The sequence below is a fragment of the Nerophis ophidion genome, linkage group LG23 (genome assembly GCF_033978795.1).
Source record: "Nerophis ophidion isolate RoL-2023_Sa linkage group LG23, RoL_Noph_v1.0, whole genome shotgun sequence".
Taxonomy (NCBI): domain Eukaryota; kingdom Metazoa; phylum Chordata; class Actinopteri; order Syngnathiformes; family Syngnathidae; genus Nerophis; species Nerophis ophidion.
In genome coordinates, this window is record NC_084633.1 from 541,867 (window position 1) to 564,193 (window position 22,327).

Here is a 22,327-nt window from a genome sequence, read left to right on the forward strand (position 1 = left end):
AGGAATGCTCATCAAACACTTGTTTGGAACATCCCACAGGTGAACAGGCTAATTGGGAACAGGTGGGTGCCCTGATTGGGTATAAAAGCAGCTACAATGTAATGTTCATTCATTCACAAACAAGAATGAGGCGGTGGGTCACCACTTTGTAAACAAATGCGTGAGCAAATCCTCCAACGGTTTAAGAACAAGATTTCCCAACCAGCTAGTGCAAGGAATTTGGGGATTTTGCCATCTACGGTCCGTAATAACTTCAAAAGTTTCAGAGAATCTGGAGAAATCACTGCATGTAAGCAGCAAGGCTGAAAACCAACATTGAATGCCAGTAACCTTCGATCCCTCAGGCGGTACTGCATCAAAAACCGACTTTAGTGTGTAAAGGATATCACCACATGGTCTCAGGAGCACTTTTGAAAACCACTGTCAGTAACTGCAGTTGGTCGTTACATCTGTAAGTCTAAGTTAAAACTCTACTATGCAAAGCCAGAAATATACTGATATAGACATGATGTGGAATACAAGCCACTGTGCATGTAATCCAACACACACACACACACACACACACACACACACACAAACAAGGCGGAAGTGTGAGAATGGACGCATTTTGGTTTAAAAACTAACATAAAAGGTGGAGCTATAAACACTGAGCGTTGGCTTTTAAAACATTGCTAGCTAGCGGCTAACGTCTCTCCGCAGTGTTTTATCTACTACTAAGTCACCAATCCTCACCTCCATAGCGACAAATAAAGTATGTTTCTTACACGTAACATTATCATTGGAGGACGGGGGATAGCTAAACATGTTCCTGAATTTAAACAAAAGGGTAGATCTACACTATCCACTGTAATGATACCAAGTACAAGAGCTATATTTAGTCAATACTACTATGATTACATTGAGATTTTTTATCATCACATTTAAAATGTATATTGTGTTTATAAACTCATGAGGACTTTGAATATGACCAATGCATGATCCTGTAACTACTTGGTATCAGATCGATACTTAAATGTGTGGTATCATCCAAAACTAATTTAAAGTATCAAACAACAGAAGAATACGTGATTATTACATTTTAACAGAAGTGTAGATAGAACATGTTAAAACAGAAAATAAGCAGATATTAACAGTAAATGAACAAGTAGATTAATAATCCATGTTTACAGTTTGTCCCTCATAATGTAGACAAAATAATGGACAATATGTTACTGCATTCATCAGCAGACTAATTAGTAGTCTTTGTTAGTTTACTTACTACTAAAAGACAAGTTGTCCAATATGTTCACTATTTTATTTAAAGACAGAATTAAAATAATATATTTTAATGTACCCTAATATTTTTCATTCAAATAAAGACAATATTTTTTGTGATGCCCTTTATTTACAAAATTATCGAAATACATTTTGGTACCGGTACCAAAATATTCGTATCGGGACAACCCTACAACAGGGCAAGGTTCAGTCCAATCAGCAGGTGCCCAGTTATCATAACTTCCACGCCCCCCAACGTAAAGACTGGCCAGGCACACAACCACTTCTCCCAGCACACCTTCCGTCAGGACCGAGGGGTTCTTGTCAATTTAGCAAAACAAAGAGTTGTTTTTGTCATTATTGGTTCACTGTATCAGTTGGTTGTGATATTGCTATCTTAGAGTTCTCAGATATGTATTCCTATTTCAAAAGAGACAACACTGTTTGAATCGGGTCCGGATCCAAGTCTCTCGATGACTGACGACATACTCGTTCCCTCTCAGGCTCTGGATCTCTCTCTGACTCTAAAGTCGGGGCTGACTGGAGAAACTCTGGGACAGTCTGTGTCCTTCAACCTCACAGGACAAGGGAAGCTGATCGGACCACTTCTGCACCAGACACAGCAAGGGGCGGCTTACATCCTGTTCGGCCTGGGTAGAGACGTCCTCCCAGCTGTAGACCTTGTCGTGATAATCCTGTCACACCTGTGTCTGCCTCCTCAGGTAACGTGGTGGCCGTCTCTCTGCGCGATGTCTACATCCGTGCAACCGGCAAGTCGCCAATGGCTCAGGCGCTCTGGCGGAAGGATCCAGGATGGGAGGGCCTTGATAAAACGAATTCCTCTTCCTTCATACACATTTTCAGGTCGACCAAACCACATATTCATAAAAAGACGTGAATAAAAGCGTAATCAAGCCCTAACACAAAGCATCCTTTCTAATCTCTTAGAGGACCAGAACGCGTGGACTTCCTGCTCCCCCTGGTGGCCGGTTTGGGCAGTTGCGACAACAACCTGGACACGGTCGCCAACCTGAACTCCAGCAAGAGCGACTGGGTGCTGGTGTACGGCGCTAGCAAAATCTCCGTGCTCAGACAGAGGGACGTACGAAAACAGTGGACCTTTAACTCCGCCCCCATCCACAGGTGCGTCACACTCAGGGTTGTTCGGTATACAGGTACTAATAAAGTACCACGGTACTAATACATTAAAAACAGTATTATACTGCGTCTGAAAAATACATTTCTCTTTTTGTGACATGGCTGGATTTACGAGCAGAGGAGCATGTTTGGCAAGGCACACACACAGAGTACTTACAAGCAGACACAGTGTGTAGACAGAAAAGGGAGAATGGGTGCATTTTTGCCTAAAAAGTAAAGGTGAAGCTATAACACTGAAACACCCTCAGGAAGATGTGCTTTAAGACATGACTAGCTAGCTAACATCCATCCACAGAGTTTTAGCTACTTCTAAATGACTAATCCTGGCCTCCATGGTGACAAATAAAGGAAGTTTCTTACAAGTACCATTATCACTGCAGGATAAAGAATAGCTAAACATGCTTCACTACAAAGTTAAAGTTCAAGTACCAATGATTGTCACACACACACTAGATGTGGCGAAATTATTCTCTGCATTTGACCCATCACCCTTGATCACCCCCTGGGAGGTGAGGGGAGCAGTGGGCAGCAGCGGTGCCGCGCCCGGGAATAATTTTTGGTGATTTAACCCCAAATTCCAACCCTTAATGCTGAGTACCGAGCAGGGAGGTAATGGGTCCCATTTTTATGGTCTTTGGTATGACTCTGCCGGGGTTTTAACTCACGACCTACCGATCTCAGGGCGGACACTCTAACCACTAGGCCACTGAGTAGGAGGATACAATAGCTCACTGCTAACAGCAAGTTAGCGCCCCTGAATGTAAACATCCACTGTAATGATACCAAGTACAATAGCGTATCTCGTCAATACTACTAGGATTACGTCAATATTTTTTATCGTCACAGAATCTTTTTTCCTTTTTTAATTGTAATTAGGTTTATAAACTATCAGATACCTAAATGTGTGGTATCATCCAAAAGTAATGTAAAGCATCAAACAGAAGAATAAGTGATTATTACATTTTTAAAAAAGTGTAGATAGAACATGTTGGAACAGAAAATAACCAGATATTAACATTAAATGAAGAAGTAAATTAATAATCCATTTTCTAATGCTTGTCCCTTTATAATGTAGACAAAATAACAGAAAGATAAATGGCACAATACAGAAAGATAAATGGCACAATATGTTACTGCATACTTGCTTACTACTAAAAGACAAGTTGTCTTGTATGTTCACTATTTTATTTACGGACTAAAGTGCAATAATAAACATGTTTAATGTACCCTAAGATTATATATATATATATATATATATATATATATATATATATATATATATATATCGTATGTATGTATGTAAGCTGTAGTTCCAGTCTAAGTGTAAAATATGTGCTGATGTGTCACAGCCAACCAACACCAGGACACTTCAACGATGATGGAATCCTTGATATTTTCCTTCAGCATTCATCAAAGGGCGTCATGACGGTAATAATCACATCAACCACATAAACATGTTCCATCTTTTTCTGTCAGTCACCATGTTTGTGTCGGCCTAGGCGCTAGTGATCGACGGGACCAACGGGCGCCCTCTCTGGACGGCACAGTTTGTGTGCCCTCGTCTGGTTTTGGAAGCGGCAGCGGTCGCCACTTCCACTGGCCTGTCTGCTTTTGTCTTCTGGGCCAGTGAGCCAATCAGAGCGCAGAAGAATATCACCACGGCAACTGTGAGTATGGCAACAGAACAAGCTTTCTGAGGCGAACCAATTCTGCATGGAGCGGTGTACTTAGTGAACCACTATAGGGTAGGGCTGGGCGATATATACGATATATCGCAGGTTTGTCTCTGTGCGATATAGAAAATGACTATATCGTAATATTCGATTATATGTTCTCAAACCGTTGCTTTAAGCTGCGGGCATCACATTACTGGCGTGTCTCACTCCTTCTCGTCTGTCCTTCTCAAAGAAACGTAAAATAAGTCCGCCTTCTGACATACGTCACATACTGTCGCGCGTCTAGCGTCATATGCTCTCGCTGAGAGCTAACGTATGGCTAACGTTAGCTGAGGCAGGTCAAGTTGCATTTAGCTGCGGGCATCACACGACAGACGTTTCTCACTCCTCGTCTCTCATTCTGACAGGTACGGAAAACAAGCCCACCTTCTTACATACGTCACATACTCTCGCAAGTCCAGCGTCATAGCTCTCGCCGATCAGAGAGGTAGCAGCATGGCTAACGTTAGCTGAGCCAGGTCGAGCGAGCGGAGCTTGTGACAATACAAGACAGAGATGGTGTGAAACATATCACAAATGAAGGAAGAACAATAAATACCCAACATAAAGAGCAGGGGGTCCATCATCTGGCGGTGGTTTGGCTTCAAGTGGGAAGATATTCAGCAGACAACAGCAATACGCTGTTCAATGTATATACTATGATGATTATCCCGTGTGATGACTGTATTATGCTGATAGTATATATTTGTACCATGAATTGATTAACGTGGACCCCGACTTAAACAAGTTGAAAAAATTATTGGGGTGTTACCATTTAGTGGTCAATTGTACGGAATATCTACTGTACTGTGCAATCTACTAATAAAAGTATCAATTAATCAATGCAAAGAATGCAGCAGAAGTGTTACTACAAAAAGGTAGTAACACTATTAATTTGTTCTTTCATTTAAAAAGTCACCCGTGAGAGAATGAAGAGTATTAAATAAATACAGTTTTGGTCAATTGACTTAGTTGTGATTTCCCTCTCTGCATTAAAGTTTAAAAATAGCATATATTAATGCAGTATGGAGAAGAATGTTTTAATGTAGACACATAGAATCATCATACTGCTGTCATTATATGCATCAAGTGTTCATTCAAGGCCAAGGCAAAATATCGTAATATACATCGCAATATGGCATAAAAATATCGCGATATTAATAAAAGCCAATATCGCCCAGCCCTACTATAAGGACACGTTTCAATACATGTCAGCATGTTGACAGGAAGATGCAATTACAGGAAATATAGCAAAAATATTTAAGGTAGGGGTGTCCAAACTACTGCCCATGGACCAAGTGCCTCCATTAATTTTAAATATCAGACAGTATAATTGCTGCAGGCTTGTTGCAATCTAGTGCAAAATGTAAGTAATTCAGATTGACCATGAATTGCACTATTAAGTGCATTCAGCAAAACCTTTTTATATATGACCCAATCCAAACGTTTTCCCACTCATTGTGCGAATAAACCAACACAAAAAGTCAACACACATGGTCACACATAACATAACAACCTGCTCACTGAACTTTGTGGTTGCTATAAAGAATGTCCAAACACAATACATAATTCAAAATTACACCCATTTAAATCTCCTGCAAGGCATGATGGTAAAAATACAAAACAATCTCCACAATTATCCATGTTTGGTGCATTTTAGCTACTTGATATTTCTGATTGATTACAAAACTTTAAGGAGGTCGTCACAGAAGTAAACAAAGTAGGAGTCCAGCTTTCACATAATCTTAATATCCGATTATATTAATTATAAATGCGTCATATTAATATATTTGTATGTAACATATTTTCCGGACTATAGAGCGCACTGGTATATAAGCCGCACCCACTAAATTTTAGGGTAAATTTTCCCCATATTTTCTCTGCACCGTACTATAAGTTGCAGATATATATTAGTGAAATGAGTTATTTACACAGAAATATTCTGTAAATATTTATTTACATAGCTTAATTGTTTCCAAATAACACGGCAGTAAAACAGCTGATCAAACAAAACAGAAGTCATGGTCATGGACCCATAAGCTGCGCAAGTTATCTTTCCAATCAGCTAAATAACTCCACTGTGACGTTTTGGTGAATTTGCACACGAATTTGTGAAACTGAAACAAAACAAAAAAGAATGCCATTGTAAGTTAATAATACTAACACAGACACTTGCAAACATGTTAGCATTTTATCTAATGTTAATGAGGCTAGCTTGATTACGTTACGATGGCACGTACAAATATGCATGAAAACACTCTTACAGACATCACACATTGGACGGTTTAGTAAGTAAGAATTGTTTTAGATATATTGTAACACCTACAAACTTTACTTGGAGTGATGAATGAAGAATCCATACGAGTAAAAACGTTATAGATGGCGAGAAGTCTAAACAGCACTGCGGTTTAAAAAGAAGCAAAAACAAAAGCACTACCGCTAAAAACAAATGAGGACCCTGCAGTGAGAAAACTTGTCCAAAAGATGGCGCCATAGTACAAACTTTAAACACATTGTAATTGCTTATTTTTACAGCCGTCAGCGAAGAAAAATCCATAAATTAGCCGCACCATTTTATAAGCCGCAGGGTTCAATGTCTATTTATTTTATAGTTACTTTACATGCTTTCGGCCACCGACCAAATTTTTTCTAGCCCAACGCGGCCCCTAATCGAAGGTATTAATGCACCCGGTCTACCAGAAAATAAGAACACTGGGCAGGAGAGATTATTAGAGAGGATTTAGATACTTCCAGGACTTGTTAACACTGCAGGTGAATTCAATTTTTTTTGCCTATATGTGATCTGTGATCATTTTTCACGTCAGTGTGAAAAGTGCGATTTCAAACTTTTCAAATTCGACCCAGGCTGCTTTCGTATGTGGAAATAAATCTGATATGCATGGAATGTGACTGCAGTCTGAACGCTCCGTACGCGTCCATCCGACCAATAAGTCATCAAAAAGTGATTAACCAAAATAAACTGCAAAATAAGTAGTTGACAAATGAGCTGAAAACAGGCGAAAAGAACGTTCTAGTAACTGACCTAAAAGTTCCACCACTCTTGTCTGCGACTGTTTGCCCTCACGGGCTTCGGACGAGACATTGAAGCAAATTGCCAGTGAAAATATTGTCCTCTTCTTTCTTAATCTAATTCACGCAATAATTGAGTTCAGAAAATATAGAATTTGGTTGCACAAAATCCTTGAAATGGCCACAAATGCACCAGGACTGAGAAGGCAGGTCACATTGCATTCACATCAGACATCACATTTTTGTAACGTGAACGATAATCTAATGAGATCAGATTTGACAAAAATATCAAAGTTAAACATCTAACCTGCTGACACTTTTACAAAAAAGTAATAGTGACAAATCTTGTGGAGACTCTGAAATTAAAATACACAAAATAAAAAGGAATAAAATCAAATCTTGAATTTTTTGGCAGAAATGAGAACACCGTAAAGGCCTACTGAAACCCACTACTACCCACCACGCAGTCTGATAGTTTATATATCAATGATGAAATAATAACATTGCAACACATGCCAATACGGCCTTTTTAGTTGACTAAATTGCAATTTTAAATTTCCTGGGACTTTTTTCTTGAAAACGTCGCGTAATGATGACTTGTATGGTAAAAGTTGTCTCTTTAATGGCATAATTACACAGTATTTTGGAGATCTGTGTTGCTGAATCTTTTGCAATTTGTTCAATTAATATTGGAGAAGTCAAATTAGAACAATGGAGTTGGGAAGCTTAGCCTTTAGCCACACAAACACACGGTGATTCCTTGTTTAAAATTCACGGAGTTGAAACTTTACTCTGGATCACAGCGGACATGGATCCCGACCACTTGTCAACCAGCAGGTTTCGGTGAGAAAATTGTGGTTAAAAAGTCGCCACTTACCCGATATTAGCTGAGCTTGCGCCTCCCGTACAGCTGCCGTCGACTTCCCCGAGACACTGCGCTTCAACACGTACACCTCCGACTATCAGGTACTGTTAAACTCACTAAAACACTAGCAACACAATAGAAAAATAAGGGATTTCCCGGAATTATCGTAGTAAATGTCTCTAGAAACCTATGAATCCGTCTCAATGCAACGCGATTGCAATCACGTTTTTTTTTTTTTTCCTAGTCCGTCGCTATCAATATCCTCAAACACGAATCTTTCATCCTCGCTCAAATTAATGGGGAAATTGTCGTTTTCTTTGTCCGAATAGCTGATTTTGTTGGAGGCTCCCATTAAAATCAATGTGAATATATGAGGAGCCATCAACATGTGACATCCTCTTCTGCAACTTCCGGTAGAGGCAGGGCTTTTCTCCAGTTGGGAACTTTATCGTGGATGTTCTCTACTAAATCCTTTCAGCAAAAATATTGCAATATCGCGAAATGATCAAGTGTGACAAATAGAATGGACCTGCTATCCCCGTTTAAATAAGAAAATCTAATTTTAGTAGGCCTTTAAAGTGCCTTTATTTTATTTCATTTGTATTTTTTTGAAGTTTGCCTTATTTCCATCCATTCATCTATTTTCTACCGCTTGTCCCTCTGGATCGTGGGTGGGCCGGAGCCTATCCAAGCTGCACTGGGGCAGAAGGAATTTAATTATTTAATTTATTTGTGGCTTCACGGTGGCAGAGGGGTTAGTGCGTCTACCTCACAATATGAAGGTCCTGCAGTCCTGGGTTCAAATCCAGGCTCGGGATCTTTTTGTGTGGAGTTTGCATGTTCTCCCCGTGAATGCGTGGGTTCCCTCCGGGTACTCCGGCTTCCTCCCACCTCCAAAAACATGCACCTGGGGATAGGTTGATTGGCAACACTAAATTGGCCCTGGTGTGTGAATGTGAGTGTGAATGTTGTCTGTCTGTGTTGGCCCTGCGATGAGGTGGCGACTTATCCAGGGTGTACCCCGCCTTCCGCCCGATAGTAGCTGAGATAGGCGCCACCGCCCCCCGCGACCCCAAAAGGGAATAAGCGGTAGAAAATGGATGGATGGATTTTATTTGTTTTTATATATTTTACCTATTTTAATTTTATTGTATATTCAATTTTATTTCATTTGTCATTTTATTTATTTTATTTGTTTTTCATTTAATTGTATTTATTTAGATTTAATGTTGTATTAAATTTTATGTCATTTTATTTATTATAATTTCATTCAATTTTTTGTATTTCACTAAATGTTTTATTAATTTTTTTATTTAAATTTTATTTAATTTGTATTTCTTTTGATTCAATTTTATTTAATTTTTTGTTCTATTTATTTTATTTTATTTGTCCCAAGCAGGAGCGACCCCCTCCAGGTCCCTACTGAAACTGTGTGTTTATTCCTCGGTGCGTGTGTGACATGACAAGTGTGTTGCATCATTGTCAGGGGTGCCCTGAAATAAGTTGAGTATGAATCACACAGGTAACTCCTGGTGTTGCTGAGCCGGTCATCAGAAAGCTCTTCCTGTTGCACCCGACCCTTCCCACAATCCTCCAGGAGCTGAGCAGTACCACAGACACGGTGGTGGCGGCAGCAGGTAGGACTCCAAGTACTTAAAGCACAGTCCTGGACCAGGGTGGTGTGTTCTACCCTACAAGGTCTGCCCTCTGCCAGTGAGTTACGAGGAGCCTCTGAAAGACGCGACCTACATCACAGTGTCCTCGCGGCCCGTGCCCGACTCGGAGCCCGCCGCCCGGATAGTGAGGAGCATGAGCCTCCGCGCCGCCCTCGCCAAAGGACACACACTCGCACTCAGCGACGAGACCGGGACGGCACACGAGATCACCGAGGCGTTCTTCAGACGCTTGTCCTTCAGACGTCAGGTGAGGTCCACACCTGGGGGGTGCTCCAGGTGGGAGGGTCAAAAAATTGAGTAAAAACCTGAATGACCTTAAAAGTGTCCCAGAACAGCTGATCTCAGTTCCATCAATCCTGAATATGTTGACTCGGACTTAAAAAAACTACAATAAAAAGATGCTGACTCTGGACCAGGAAAGGAAAAGGCTGAAAGTGTTTATCATGACATAAAAGTATATGTATATATATATATATATATATATATATATATATATATATATATTTTTATATATATATATATATATATACATACATACATACATACATACACAGTGGGGGAAAAAAAGTATTTAGCCAGCCACCGATTGTGCAAGTTCTCCCACTTAAAATGATGACAGAGGTCTGTAATTTTCATCATAGGTACACTTCAACTGTGAGAGACACAATGTGAAAAAAAAATCCAGGAATTCACATTGTAGGAATTTTAAAGAATTTTTTTGTAAATTATGGTGTAAAATATGTATTTGGTCAATAACAAAAATTCAACTCAATACTTTATAATATAACCTTTTTTTGGCAAAAACAGAGGTCAAACAATTACTATAGTTCTTTACCAGGTTTGTACACACAGTAGCTGGTATTTTGGCCCATTCCTCTATGCAGATTTTCTCGAGAACAGTGATGTTTTGGGGCTGTCACCGAGCAACACGGACTTACAACTCCCTCCACAGATTTTCTATGGGGTTGAGGTCTGGAGACTAGGCCACTCCACGACTTTCAAATGCTTCTTACGGAGCCACTTCTTCATTGCCCGGGCGGTGTGTTTGGGATTATTGTCATGCTGGAAGACCCAGCCACGTTTCATCTTCAAAGCTCTCACTGATAGAAGGAGGTTTTGGCTCAAAATCTCACGATACATGGCCCCATTCATTCTTTCCTTAACACGGATCAGTCTTCCTGTCCCCTTAGCAGAAAAACATCCCCAAAGCATGATGTTTCCACCCCCATGCTTCACAGTAGGTATGGTGTTCTTGGGATGCAACTTAGTATTCTTCTTCTTCTAAACACGACGAGTTCAGTTTATACCAAAAAGTTCTATTTTGGTTTCATCTGACCACATGACATTCTCCCAATCCTCTGCTGTATCATCCATGTGCTCTCTGGCAAACTTCAGACGGGCCTGGACATGCACTGGCTTATTAAGCTTGGGGACACGTCTGGCACTGCAGGATTTGATTCCCTGTCGGCGTAGAGTGTTACTGATGGTAACCTTTGTTACTTTGGTCCCAGCTTTCTGCATGTCATTCACCAGGTCCCCCCGTGTAGTTCTGGGATTTTTGCTCACCGTTCTCATGATCATCTTGGCCCCACGGGATGAGATCTTGCGTGGAGCCCCAGATAGAGGGGGATTATCAGTGGTCTTGTATGTCTTCCATTTTCTGATGATTTCTCCCCCAGTTTATTTTTTCACACCAAGTTGCTTGCCTATTGTACATTCACTCTTCCCAGTCTGGTGCAGGTCTACAATTATTTTCCTGGTGTCCTTCAACAACTCTTTGGTCTTGGCCATAGTGGAGTTTGGAGTCTGACTATTTGAGGCTGTGGACAGGTGTCTTTTATACAGATAACGAGTTCAAACAGGTTCTATTATTACAGGTAACAAGTGGGGGACAGAAGAGCTTCTTAAAGAATAAGTTACAGGTCTGTGAGAGCCAGAGATCTTCTTTGTTTGAAGTGACCAAATACTTATTTTCCACCATATTTTACAAATAAATTATTTAAAATTCCTACAATGTGAATTCCTGGATTTTTTTTTTCACATTTTGTCTCTCACAGTTGAAGTGTACCTATGATGAAAATTACAGACCTCTGTGATCATTTTTAGTGGGAGAACTTGCACAATTGGTGGCTGACTAAATACTTTTTTGCCCCACTGTGTGTGTGTGTTAGAGATGCGCGGTTTGCGGTCTTATCCGCGGGTCGGGCGGGTGACATGACGAAAAAATAGATTTTACATAGATTCGGGCGGGTGGCGGTTGGACCATTCGGAAATATTTGATATACATAGTTCAGGGATCGGCAACCTTTACCACTCAAAGAGCCATTTTGACCCGTGTCACAAAGCGAAGAATACAATAGGAGCCGCTATCATTCTTGCGTATATCTGCTGGTGGTCTCCCAGTTAACAAGTATTAAGGCGTGCGATGAAGCCATTGCCTTTGACGCCTTCTTCAACATGTACACACTGCTTGCAAGTCCAGCAACATGTTGTATGTGGTTTCTGCTACCACACGCACACGACTGCAAGGCATACTGGCTGATAATGAGTACACTGATGGTTGTGATATAAACAATTTTAACACGCTTACTAATATGCACCACACTGTGAAGTCACACCAAACAAGAATGACAAACACATTTCGGGAGAACATCCTCACAGTAACACAACATAAACGCAACACAACAAATACCCAGAATCCTTTGCATCCATGACTCTTCCTGAATATATTATATACCCCGCTAGCACCAAACCCCCCCCCCCCCCCCCACACACACACACACACCCGTGCGTTAGTAAGGTGGGCGGGGTTGGGGGGCGCAGGGTTTGATGCTAGCGGGGTATAAAATATATTCAGGAGAGTAATGGATGCAAAGGATTCTGGGTATTTGTTGTGTTGGGTATATGTTGTTACTGTGAGGATGTTCTCCCGAAGTGTGTTTGTCATTCTTGTTTGGCGTGGTGCATATTAGTAAGAGTGTTAAAATTGTTTATATCACAACCATCAGTGTACTCTGTGTCACCCAGTATGCCTTTCAATCTTGTACGTGTGTCTGCTGAAGCTGCACACAACATGTTGCTGGACTGGCAAACAGTTTGTACATCTTGTTGAGGGCGTTCAAGGCAATGGCTGCATAGCACGCCCTTATTCTCGTTAACAGGATGAGCACCAGCAAATATTCGCAAGAATATTAGCGGCTCCCCTTTGTCTTCTTTACTCTTTGAAACGGGTTAAAATAGCTCTTAGAGTGATATAGATGGTCGACCCTTGATAAATAACAACAGGCGGGTGGCGGGCCGATGCGGTTTTGATAAAATGTTGGTTCGGGTGAATGGCGGATGGATGACGACTTTAGTGATGCGGTTGCGGATGATATATATGATTTTCCGCGCATCTCTAGTGTGTATATATATATATATATATATATATATATATATATATATATATACAGTATACATATATATATATATATACTGTATATATATATATATATACAGTATATGTATATGAGTGTATATATAATATGTATCATATATGTATGTGTGTGTATATTTATCAGTAGGTACATATGTAATACATGTGTATATTTATGTTTATATGTGTATACTGTATATACAGTATATGTATATATTTTATATATACATGCAGACACAGTATATGTACGTATACATATACACATTATGTATATACTACATATATGTAACATATATACAACATATATATTAGATACACATTTTTATATAAAATATATATTGGATATATACTTCTTGAAATCTAATATTTCAGATTTTGCTGGCAAGTTTTGGTTATTGTAATATATATAACTCAAATATGAGTTATATTAAAACCATGATAAAATACCCCAAATATATTTTTCATTAAAGGGGAACATTATCACAATTTCAGAAGGGTTAAAACCAATAAAAATCAGTTCCCAGTGGCTTATTTTACTTTTCGAAGTTTCGAAAAAAGCTTCAAAGTGTCTGATTTTCACCATCGCTATATCCACCCATTCATTTTCCTGTGACGTCACTGCGTGATGCCAATACAAACAAACATGGTGGATCGAACAGAACGATATAGCGACATTAGCTCGGATTTAAACTCTGATTTCAGAGGCTTAAGCGATTCAACAGATTACGCATGTATTGAAACGGATGGTTGAAGTGTGGAGGTAGATAGCGAAAATGAAACTGAAGAAGAAACTGAAGCTATTGAGCCATATCGCGACAGACAGCGGCAATGAGGGCGAATTCGGCGATCGCCTTCTAACCACCAATTGCATCTTTTGACAACTGGTGCTACTTGAATCAGTTGATTGGTATGTGTTTGTTTGGCATTAAATGTGGGTGGAGGGAAAGGTTGGATGCAAATGTAGCTACAAATGAGGCATTATGATGCAATATGTACATATTGCTAGCCTAAATAGCATGTTAGCATCGATTAGCATGACGTGACCATTGATATGTCTGATTAGCACACTCCACGTAAGTCAACTTTAATTCGTCCCTGTTCATGTTGTTACTACCTCCGACAACACACCGACGAGGCATAATGTCTCCAAAGTACGGAAAATAGTTGATTTGACTTCATGTGCATAATGTGTTTGAGAAAATGGTGGATTGCTTCCTGTTGTGATGTCACGGGTGAAAGGTCATGGCTCCGATAGCGAACAATTGAAAGGCGTTTTAATCGCCAAATTCACCCTTTTAGAGTTCGGAAATCGGTTAAAAAACATTTGGTCTATTTTCTGCAACATCAAGGTATATATTGACGCTTACATAGGTATGGTGATAATGTTCCACTTTAAAACAAATCTTTTTAGGAGGACAAATTAAAGGTGGAATTAAATTGCTAAAATCATGGGAATGCTTGGCTAACAGGATATGACGCTGATTTTAGTTACAATAATTGTAAATATAAATTCTAAATATTTACAAAAATGAAAAATAATGTAAGGTTTTTTTAATCCCAAAAAATTTAATAACTTAATATAAAATATTTTTTTAATTAACAATATTTTTATAATTTCTTAGCAGTCCAATATAATGCTAACATATTTAATGAACCATGACCTCAGTATAAAAAGTGAATGTTATTGTAACATCTGGTGGTCACACATGACGAAAACTCAGCCATTGTCTAGGAAAAACCCTCCCAGCAAGTAAAGTCAGTTACCATGGAACCAATTGATGCGACTTTCTTCTTTGGAGCAAAAAAAGTCAGGATTTACATACTCAAGAGTTTTTAATGTCACCTGCTTTGTGGAGTCGCAACATAAGCTTTTTATTCCATTTGACCTCCTTTATTCTGTTCATTAATATTACAATCTCACATTTTGTGTTTTAGTGAGACACTGAATGAAGCACGAGACATGAGTGACTGCAGACCTCAAGGGAGCACAGAAGATGTTTACATCTCACTCGTCCAATTCATCAGTATTTAATATTTTTCTCTCAAATAACTTTTGTCATTTCATTTTGTTTCTTTTAATTTAATTTGATTTCATTTTATTTTATTTGTACTTAATTTTTATTTTGTTTGTATTTAGTTTTTTTTTTTTTTCTGTCAGTCTTTTTTTTCCACAATTTTTTTAAGTCATTTTATTTTACATTTATTTTAATTTAATTAGATTTCATTTCGTTTTTTTTTTCATTTTATTTATTTGAATTTTATTTCATTTTATTTTTGTGTGAGTCTTTTTTAACAAATAACTTAATTTTTCATTTCATTTGTATTTAATTTCATTTGTTTTTATGTTCATTTTAATTAGTTTTATTTTTTATTTTATTAATTTTAATGTTTAATTTTTTGTATTTCATTTTATTTTTCTGTCAAATGTTAGTCTTTTTTTTACACTATTTTTGATGTCATTTTATTTTACATTTCTTTTAAAATCATTTCATTTTATTTATTCATTTTATTCTTTTTTTCCTATCAATTATCTGTCTTTTTGTTACAAATAATTTATTTCTTATTTCATTTTACTTTATTTGTATTTCATTTCATTTATTAATTTTAATAATTTATTTTAATTTTATTTCGTTTTATTTTATTTGTATTTAATATTATTTGTTTTGTTTTTTTCTGTCAAATATCTCTTTTTTTAACGCCACTTAAATAACTAAGTGGCGTTGAAGCATGTTTTAACATTTGATTGAATGTTCCACGATTGCTGCGACTTGAAATGAAAACGTGTTTACGTCCCTTGTTGAACTCTTCATGTTGATAAATATTCACTTTTGTACAGTATTTATTTGGTGTACTCGGCTGCTCACACCTTGTATCGTACGCCACAACTTCTTCTCCAAATATGTACCGTAGTTCTGCATTTTATCAATGGATCGTGTAGCCTTTGCCTCGTTTTTGACCGTGATGGCAAACTAAAATAGTGCAATGATAACCATAGAATGTGGTACAATTGAGTACATCGATCAATAGATGCCATGTTGAACATACAAGTTGTCTTCTTCTGCTGTAGTACTTCCCAGTAGTTTTACTTTCAATACAGTGTTTACATTTGTACTTGGATGTTGGTTAGCAATATCAAATTGTTATTCAGTATGAAGGAAAACATCGCCTGCGCCGTTAATAAAAGTTTTATGCTGTTCCTTTCTTGCTGTTTATATCATTTGTCAGAAGCGTCCAAACTTACAGAAACATTGCAGGACCCATCCAATGCTTTAAGTCAGGGGTCTCAAACATGCGGCCCGCGAGACGTTATTATTACAGCTTATTATGAAACACTAGCAAAGTGTCAGTGCAGTGTCAATACCGGTAGTGAGTGGGCCATACTTGAACATCTTAAAGAGCGTTACCATTTTTTCCTGGGGTTTTCCCCTCCTATAAAACACATTAATGGATATTTACATGGTTTAATACATTTAAGCATTGCAGATAAAAGTTAGCATGCTATGCTAACCTTTTCCTGTGACCCTTACCACAGCGTGGTGCTAAACTATTTGTACTGTGGACTTTAAGTTATTACCTTTAAATACACTGTGGGCCAATTACATGTGTTATTATTCAAACAAACACAAAAAGTAAAGAAATATTTGTCAAAAGATTTCCGAAACAAATTAAAACTATTGAAATGTTTAAAAAAAGAAACAAAAAAAAAGTTGGAGTTGCAAGTCTTTTGTGTTGAAAATCGTTTTTTGATACACATCTTTTTTGGAAGCAAATAAGTTAATGTTGCAAGCAAACAAAAAGTTATACAAACCCAAAAAATAATTGAAATCCGATGATGTCGTACTTTGTGAAGCCCTTTGAGGCACTTATGATTAAGGACTATATTAAACACAATAACATTTGATTGAAATAAAAAATATATATATTGTCAAACAAAAGTTGCAATTGCAAGTGTTTTTTTGGGTTGAAATTTTTTTTTTTGTTTCACCTCTTTTTTTATATCGTTCATTTTCATGCAACCAAATAAAAAAATAAAGATTTGCAAACGAAACCAAAAAAAAAACTTACAACTCCAACTGTTCATATATCAAATGTTTTTGTGTGTTATTGTTCTCCAATGATAAACCTGCTCAGTGGCCATGTGGTTAGACCATCCGCCCTGAGATCAATGGGTCGTGAGTTCAAACCCCAGCCGAGTCATACCAACGATTATAAAAATAGGACCCATTACTTCCCATCAAGGGTTGGAAATTATTCCCACTGCTGCTCGCTGCTCCCCTCACCTCCTAGGGCAGGGGTCGGCAACCTTTTTGACTGAGAAAGCCATACAAGCCAAATATTTTTTAAAGTATTTCCGTGAGAGCCATATAATGTTTGTCTTTTTTAACACTGAATACAACCATGTGCGTGCATTTTTAAGAAAGACCAACATTTTTAGAGTATAATAAGTCTCTTATTCTTTTTAATAACATTGTTATTCTGAGTCTAACCAAAAATAAATAAAATACTTCTTACCATTAATGCGACTTCTTGAACAGGTGCGGTAGAAACCTAGAAACCGGATAGATGGATAAAAATGCATGAGAATGTTTTATATTTTGAACGTTATTTTTGACACTGTGATTACCAGCGGAATTATTCATTATTTATCGTGTTAAGCAATGTCAGCTAAGATTTATCTGAGAGCCAGGTGCAGTCATCAAAAGAGCCACATCTGGCTCTAAAGCCATAGGTTCCCTACCCCTGTCCTAGGGGTTGGAACAACGGGATGGGTCACACTGAGTGTGTGTGACTATCAGCGGTAGTTTAACTTTAAAAATATAGTCAAGAAAAATATTTTCTAAACAAAAAAACTTGAGAGTTGCAAGTCTTTATTGGGTTAAAAATATTTTTCTTACACTTTTTTGCAAATACTAAATAATCTTATATTTTTTTAAGACTCAACTTCAATATTGTGGGACAGGACCAAAGGACAATACTGACCGATAAAAAGGCTACAAACATACCCTGCCCTAATTTTTGAATTTAATTTGGAACCTATTAAATATTAGTGAAAACATTTTTTTTATGCAAGTTTGTTTTTGGGTCGTAAATAGTTTTATTTTCATTTCATATCCATTTTTGTATAATTGCATTTGACCTGTGGCTGTTAGTTTGCACACCCACCTTGAGATGAGAGATTGGCTGAGAAACAAAGATGTGAGAATGTCCCCATTCTCTATGGAAGGGATCAAATTTGGTATTCTTGTAAACGACTGTAATATAGAAATTTTTGTCAACATTATGCTCCAGGCAAAAAATGTTCTGCATAAATATCGATTGATGAAAGTAAGGCCTACATTTTGAAATTGGCTTAATTGGTTACAATTATCAATCAAATCTTGGAGAATGATTTAGAATTCAAAAGCCCTTTAATTGATATCCTTGTTAAAAACATTTTGAGTGATTTAGGTAGCCCTTTTTGTCTTTTTTTTCATATTTTTTAGTATTATTATTCTGTATTTGCTTTTGTTTTCTTTCTTTGATATTGAAAGTCCCTTGACTTTTGTGTGAATAAAAAAAAAAGATACATTAAAAGAAACTTTGCACACACACCTTGAGATCAGAGATTGGCTGAGAAACAAAGGTGTGGCAATGTCCCCATTCTCTATAGAAAAGATCAAATGTGTTATTTTTGTAAACAACTGTAACATAGAAATGTTGGTCAACAATATTATGCTCCAGGCAAAAAAATGTTCGACATAAATATTGATTGATGAAAATAAGGCCTACATTTTCTAATTGTTTTTTTGAGTTACAATTACCAATCAAATCTTTGAGAATGATTAAGAGAACAAAAGCCCTTAAATTGATATCCTTGTTAAAAACATTTTAAGTCATTTAGGCAGCCCTCTTTGTCTTTTTTTCATATTTTCTAGCATTATTACTCTCTGTATTTGCTTTTGTTTTCTTTCCTTGATATTAAAAGTGCCTTGACTTTAGTGTAAATGATAGAAAATATACATTAAACAAAACTTTGCACACCCACCTTGTGGCTACTTCACCGCTGGGTGTCGCTGTTTTCTCTCCGGTTGTTCCGCATTCCTGCCGCATCAAACGCGGCTGTCATGGCGTCGGCCCTCGGTCGTCTTCGCTGGCTTTCGCCGCTCACAAATGTCCTCGCCTCGCGGTTGGCTGTAACGCCGTGCCGGACAGCCGTGAGCACCTCCTCCGGGGCCATTCTGCCCCAACCCAAGAAGGTGAGTGCTCATACCGAAGACGCCATGACCATGACACCCAGGGAGGGACTGTGGTTTCCCGCCACTTCCTGCCATTCTGTCATGAACTAACCGAGGTGTTTCTATGGAGCAGACCCCCTTCGGCCTTTTGCGGATTGCAGCGGTGCTGGTGCCCTTCTTGTATGTGGGGACTCGGATCAGCAAGAACTTTGCTTCGCTACTGGAGGAACACGACATTTTTATCCCCGAGGACGACGACGACGACTACTGAGGGGCCGCCATTCGCCAGACAACAGGTATATTCTGCGTTCAACGACACCCCGAAAATAACAGAATTACATACTTATTTAAAAAATGTACGCTAAAAACCAAGGGAGGTTTGTGCCTTTTTTGTAAAAGTTTGTCTTGACACTGAATTTATGTAACTGAAATGTTTGCGTTTAAAGTTTGTGAAATACACGTTTTACATCACATTATGCTAATAATTACATTGAGTAGAAATTATTCGAAATAAAAATGGTTTTAATTCATTGTAAAAAGAATATGTCGCCTTATTGGCTGGTTCTGAAACCAGATCTTAACTTACCGGAAGTGAGTGTTGAAACAACAAATGCTGGATTTTTTTCAAACTGAATTTTAATAACAGATTGTTTAAACAAACAAATTCTGATTCAATAAAATTGTCAGCTTAATTTGATGTAAAAAGAAAATGGAATATAAAAAAAAACAATTATTTCAAATATGTACGCTAATAACCTATGGAGGTTCGTGCCATTATTGTGTAAGTTTGTTTTGACACTGAATTTATGTAGCTGATTTTTTGGCATTTCAAGTTTGTGAAATACATGTTTTACAACAAATTATGCTAATAACTACATTGACGAGAAATTGTTAGAAATAAAAATGTTTTTATTTCAGTGTAAAAAATAATGTGTCACCTTACTGGCTGGTTCTGAAACCAGAATATAACTTACCGGAAGTGAGTTTTGAAACAACAAATGTTGATTTTAATTTTTTTTAATGAACTTTAACAACACAGATTTTTTTAAACAAACAGATTCTGATTCAATAAAATTGTCAGTTTATTTGATGTAAAAAGATATGGAAACGTAAAACAAAAAGTTACATGAATTCAGTGTCCAAAATAAGCTTTTGTAATAGACACACATTAACCTGCAAAGTAACTTTAATTAACTATAATTATAACTATAAATGTTGTCTGTCTATCTGTGTTGGCCCTGCGATGAGGTGGCGACTTGTCCAGGGTGTACCCTGCCTTCTGCCCGATCGTAGCTGAGATAGGCGCCAGCGCCCCCCGCGACCCAGAACGGGAATAAGCGGCAGAAAATGGATGGATAACTATAAATCATTCATAAGAATCTATTTTATTAAATGAATTTTTGTCCTTCCCTTCACAGATTGTTTTGTTTACATCTACTGGGACAAATGGGACCGGGTGAAGCCTTCCTTTGCCTCATCTGTACTAAAGTCATGATTTTGACTGTCAATTGTATAAAAGGCAGCTAGCTGTATTGTTCTGTATTTGCATGTGCTAATAAACCGTTTGATAACGTGGGTTTAAAAAATGTAACAGCAAGTCATTGAGTAGTTTTTTAGTGAAAGTGGGAACATCCAAGTGACTGAACATATGAAGGAAATAAGAATAAAAAAGTTTGGATTTTAAAGGGGCAGATCCTTATATGTTCAAGGATTCTATCCTTGACTGGTGGTGGTAGTTTTCCTGACATCTTGGGAGACTTGATGAAGAGCGGGGGCCAGGGCGATAAAACATACCAATATGTATCGCAATATACAGCTTATCGATATCAATAAAAGAGTCACCTAGACAGCATGGAAGATTTTTCCAAAGGGGACCGTAGTCAGACCAATTTGGTCTGTGAATGATGCAAGGCAAGACCGCTAATACCACACTTTCTTAGCCACGCTCACCCTTTAGAGCACTGCTGTAACGCCCTGGCACTAAACCTGCAGAAAATAGTTCTTCTCAAGTTTCTCTTTTTATATTTTCACACATTGCACTATTTTCTTACACTTTGAGGCATTTCTTACAAATTCTTTATTTTTGCATGTTCATTTTAAAAGGTTATATTAAGTGTTCAGTGATTTTACTTTTTTGTTTACATTGTATTCCATGATTGACATTTCCTTTCTGCCTTGATATCTGAAGGGTCCATCTCAAATAAAAATGTTTACATTTATTTATTTTTGTCCTTGTCGTATTTTTGATAAGTCATGAAAAATAATATTTATCGATATCGACAAATACAATAATTATATCATCGTTTCCCGCGATAGACCAATACAATAATTATATCATTGTTTTCCACCATATCGCCCAGCCCTAGCGAGGTCCTTCCTTTGCATATCTACACGCGACTACGTATTCATCCGCTGTGTGCATAGAACTACCGTAATTTCCTGACGATAAACTGAACTTTTTTTCCACCCTGTGAAGACAATGCCGCGGCTGATTTATGGATTTATTTGTGTCCACTAGCTTCACATGCCTCCAATAAATGTAGCCTCGTGAAATCAGGCTAATTAAAAAGTTTACTTTGAATAAACGAATTTGCACAATCGTTCAACCATTTATAGCTTTATGGACCCACCCTCATCGTGGCGAAGACATGACAAAATGCACAAAACCCACCCCTAAGGCCAAAGGCGATCGCCGCAGCCATTGCAAGAGGGCCCAGCACACGAGACTTCTCTGCTATGCGGTGTTACATTTGTGAATAAAAACAAGAACCTGTTTCAATATTTCAAAAGCGTATGTGTGCGGCCAATAACTGTACAAAATAAAATTAGGACAAAAAGACTGACTAACTTAGAACTTTTAAAGCCAAATTTTCAGTCATACACTTTAGAGTCCTATAACTTGTGTACCTTACATATGCTAACTGTTATCATGCTAATGGTTATCTTGCTTAAAACAATCAAAATATGGCAAATTCTGTGAAAGACCCATTTAAAATGTT

At 37.8% G+C, this 22,327-nt stretch overlaps 2 protein-coding genes across 2 annotated transcripts in view; both read left to right on the top strand.

Moving 5' to 3' along the window:
* Positions 1-16,309, top strand: part of fam234b (family with sequence similarity 234 member B) — a 39,760-nt gene extending 23,451 nt beyond the window's left edge. Inside the window, exons 6-13 of the mRNA XM_061884892.1 lie at positions 1,758-1,908; positions 1,977-2,118; positions 2,203-2,397; positions 3,762-3,840; positions 3,912-4,079; positions 9,545-9,659; positions 9,737-9,945; positions 15,049-16,309. Coding sequence (XP_061740876.1) covers positions 1,758-1,908; positions 1,977-2,118; positions 2,203-2,397; positions 3,762-3,840; positions 3,912-4,079; positions 9,545-9,659; positions 9,737-9,945; positions 15,049-15,051 — 1,062 coding nt within the window. The 3' untranslated portion in view covers positions 15,052-16,309. The remainder of the gene's footprint in view (positions 1-1,757; positions 1,909-1,976; positions 2,119-2,202; positions 2,398-3,761; positions 3,841-3,911; positions 4,080-9,544; positions 9,660-9,736; positions 9,946-15,048) is intronic.
* A 2,860-nt stretch (positions 16,310-19,169) lies between these two features.
* LOC133541454 (essential MCU regulator, mitochondrial-like) lies at positions 19,170-21,547 on the top strand. The gene is made up of 3 exons (XM_061884895.1): positions 19,170-19,349; positions 19,462-19,624; positions 20,747-21,547. Exons 1-2 carry the CDS (start codon positions 19,218-19,220, stop codon positions 19,597-19,599), a joined length of 270 nt encoding a protein of 89 aa, XP_061740879.1. The 5' UTR covers positions 19,170-19,217; the 3' UTR covers positions 19,600-19,624; positions 20,747-21,547.
* Positions 21,548-22,327: the final 780 nt, after the last annotated feature.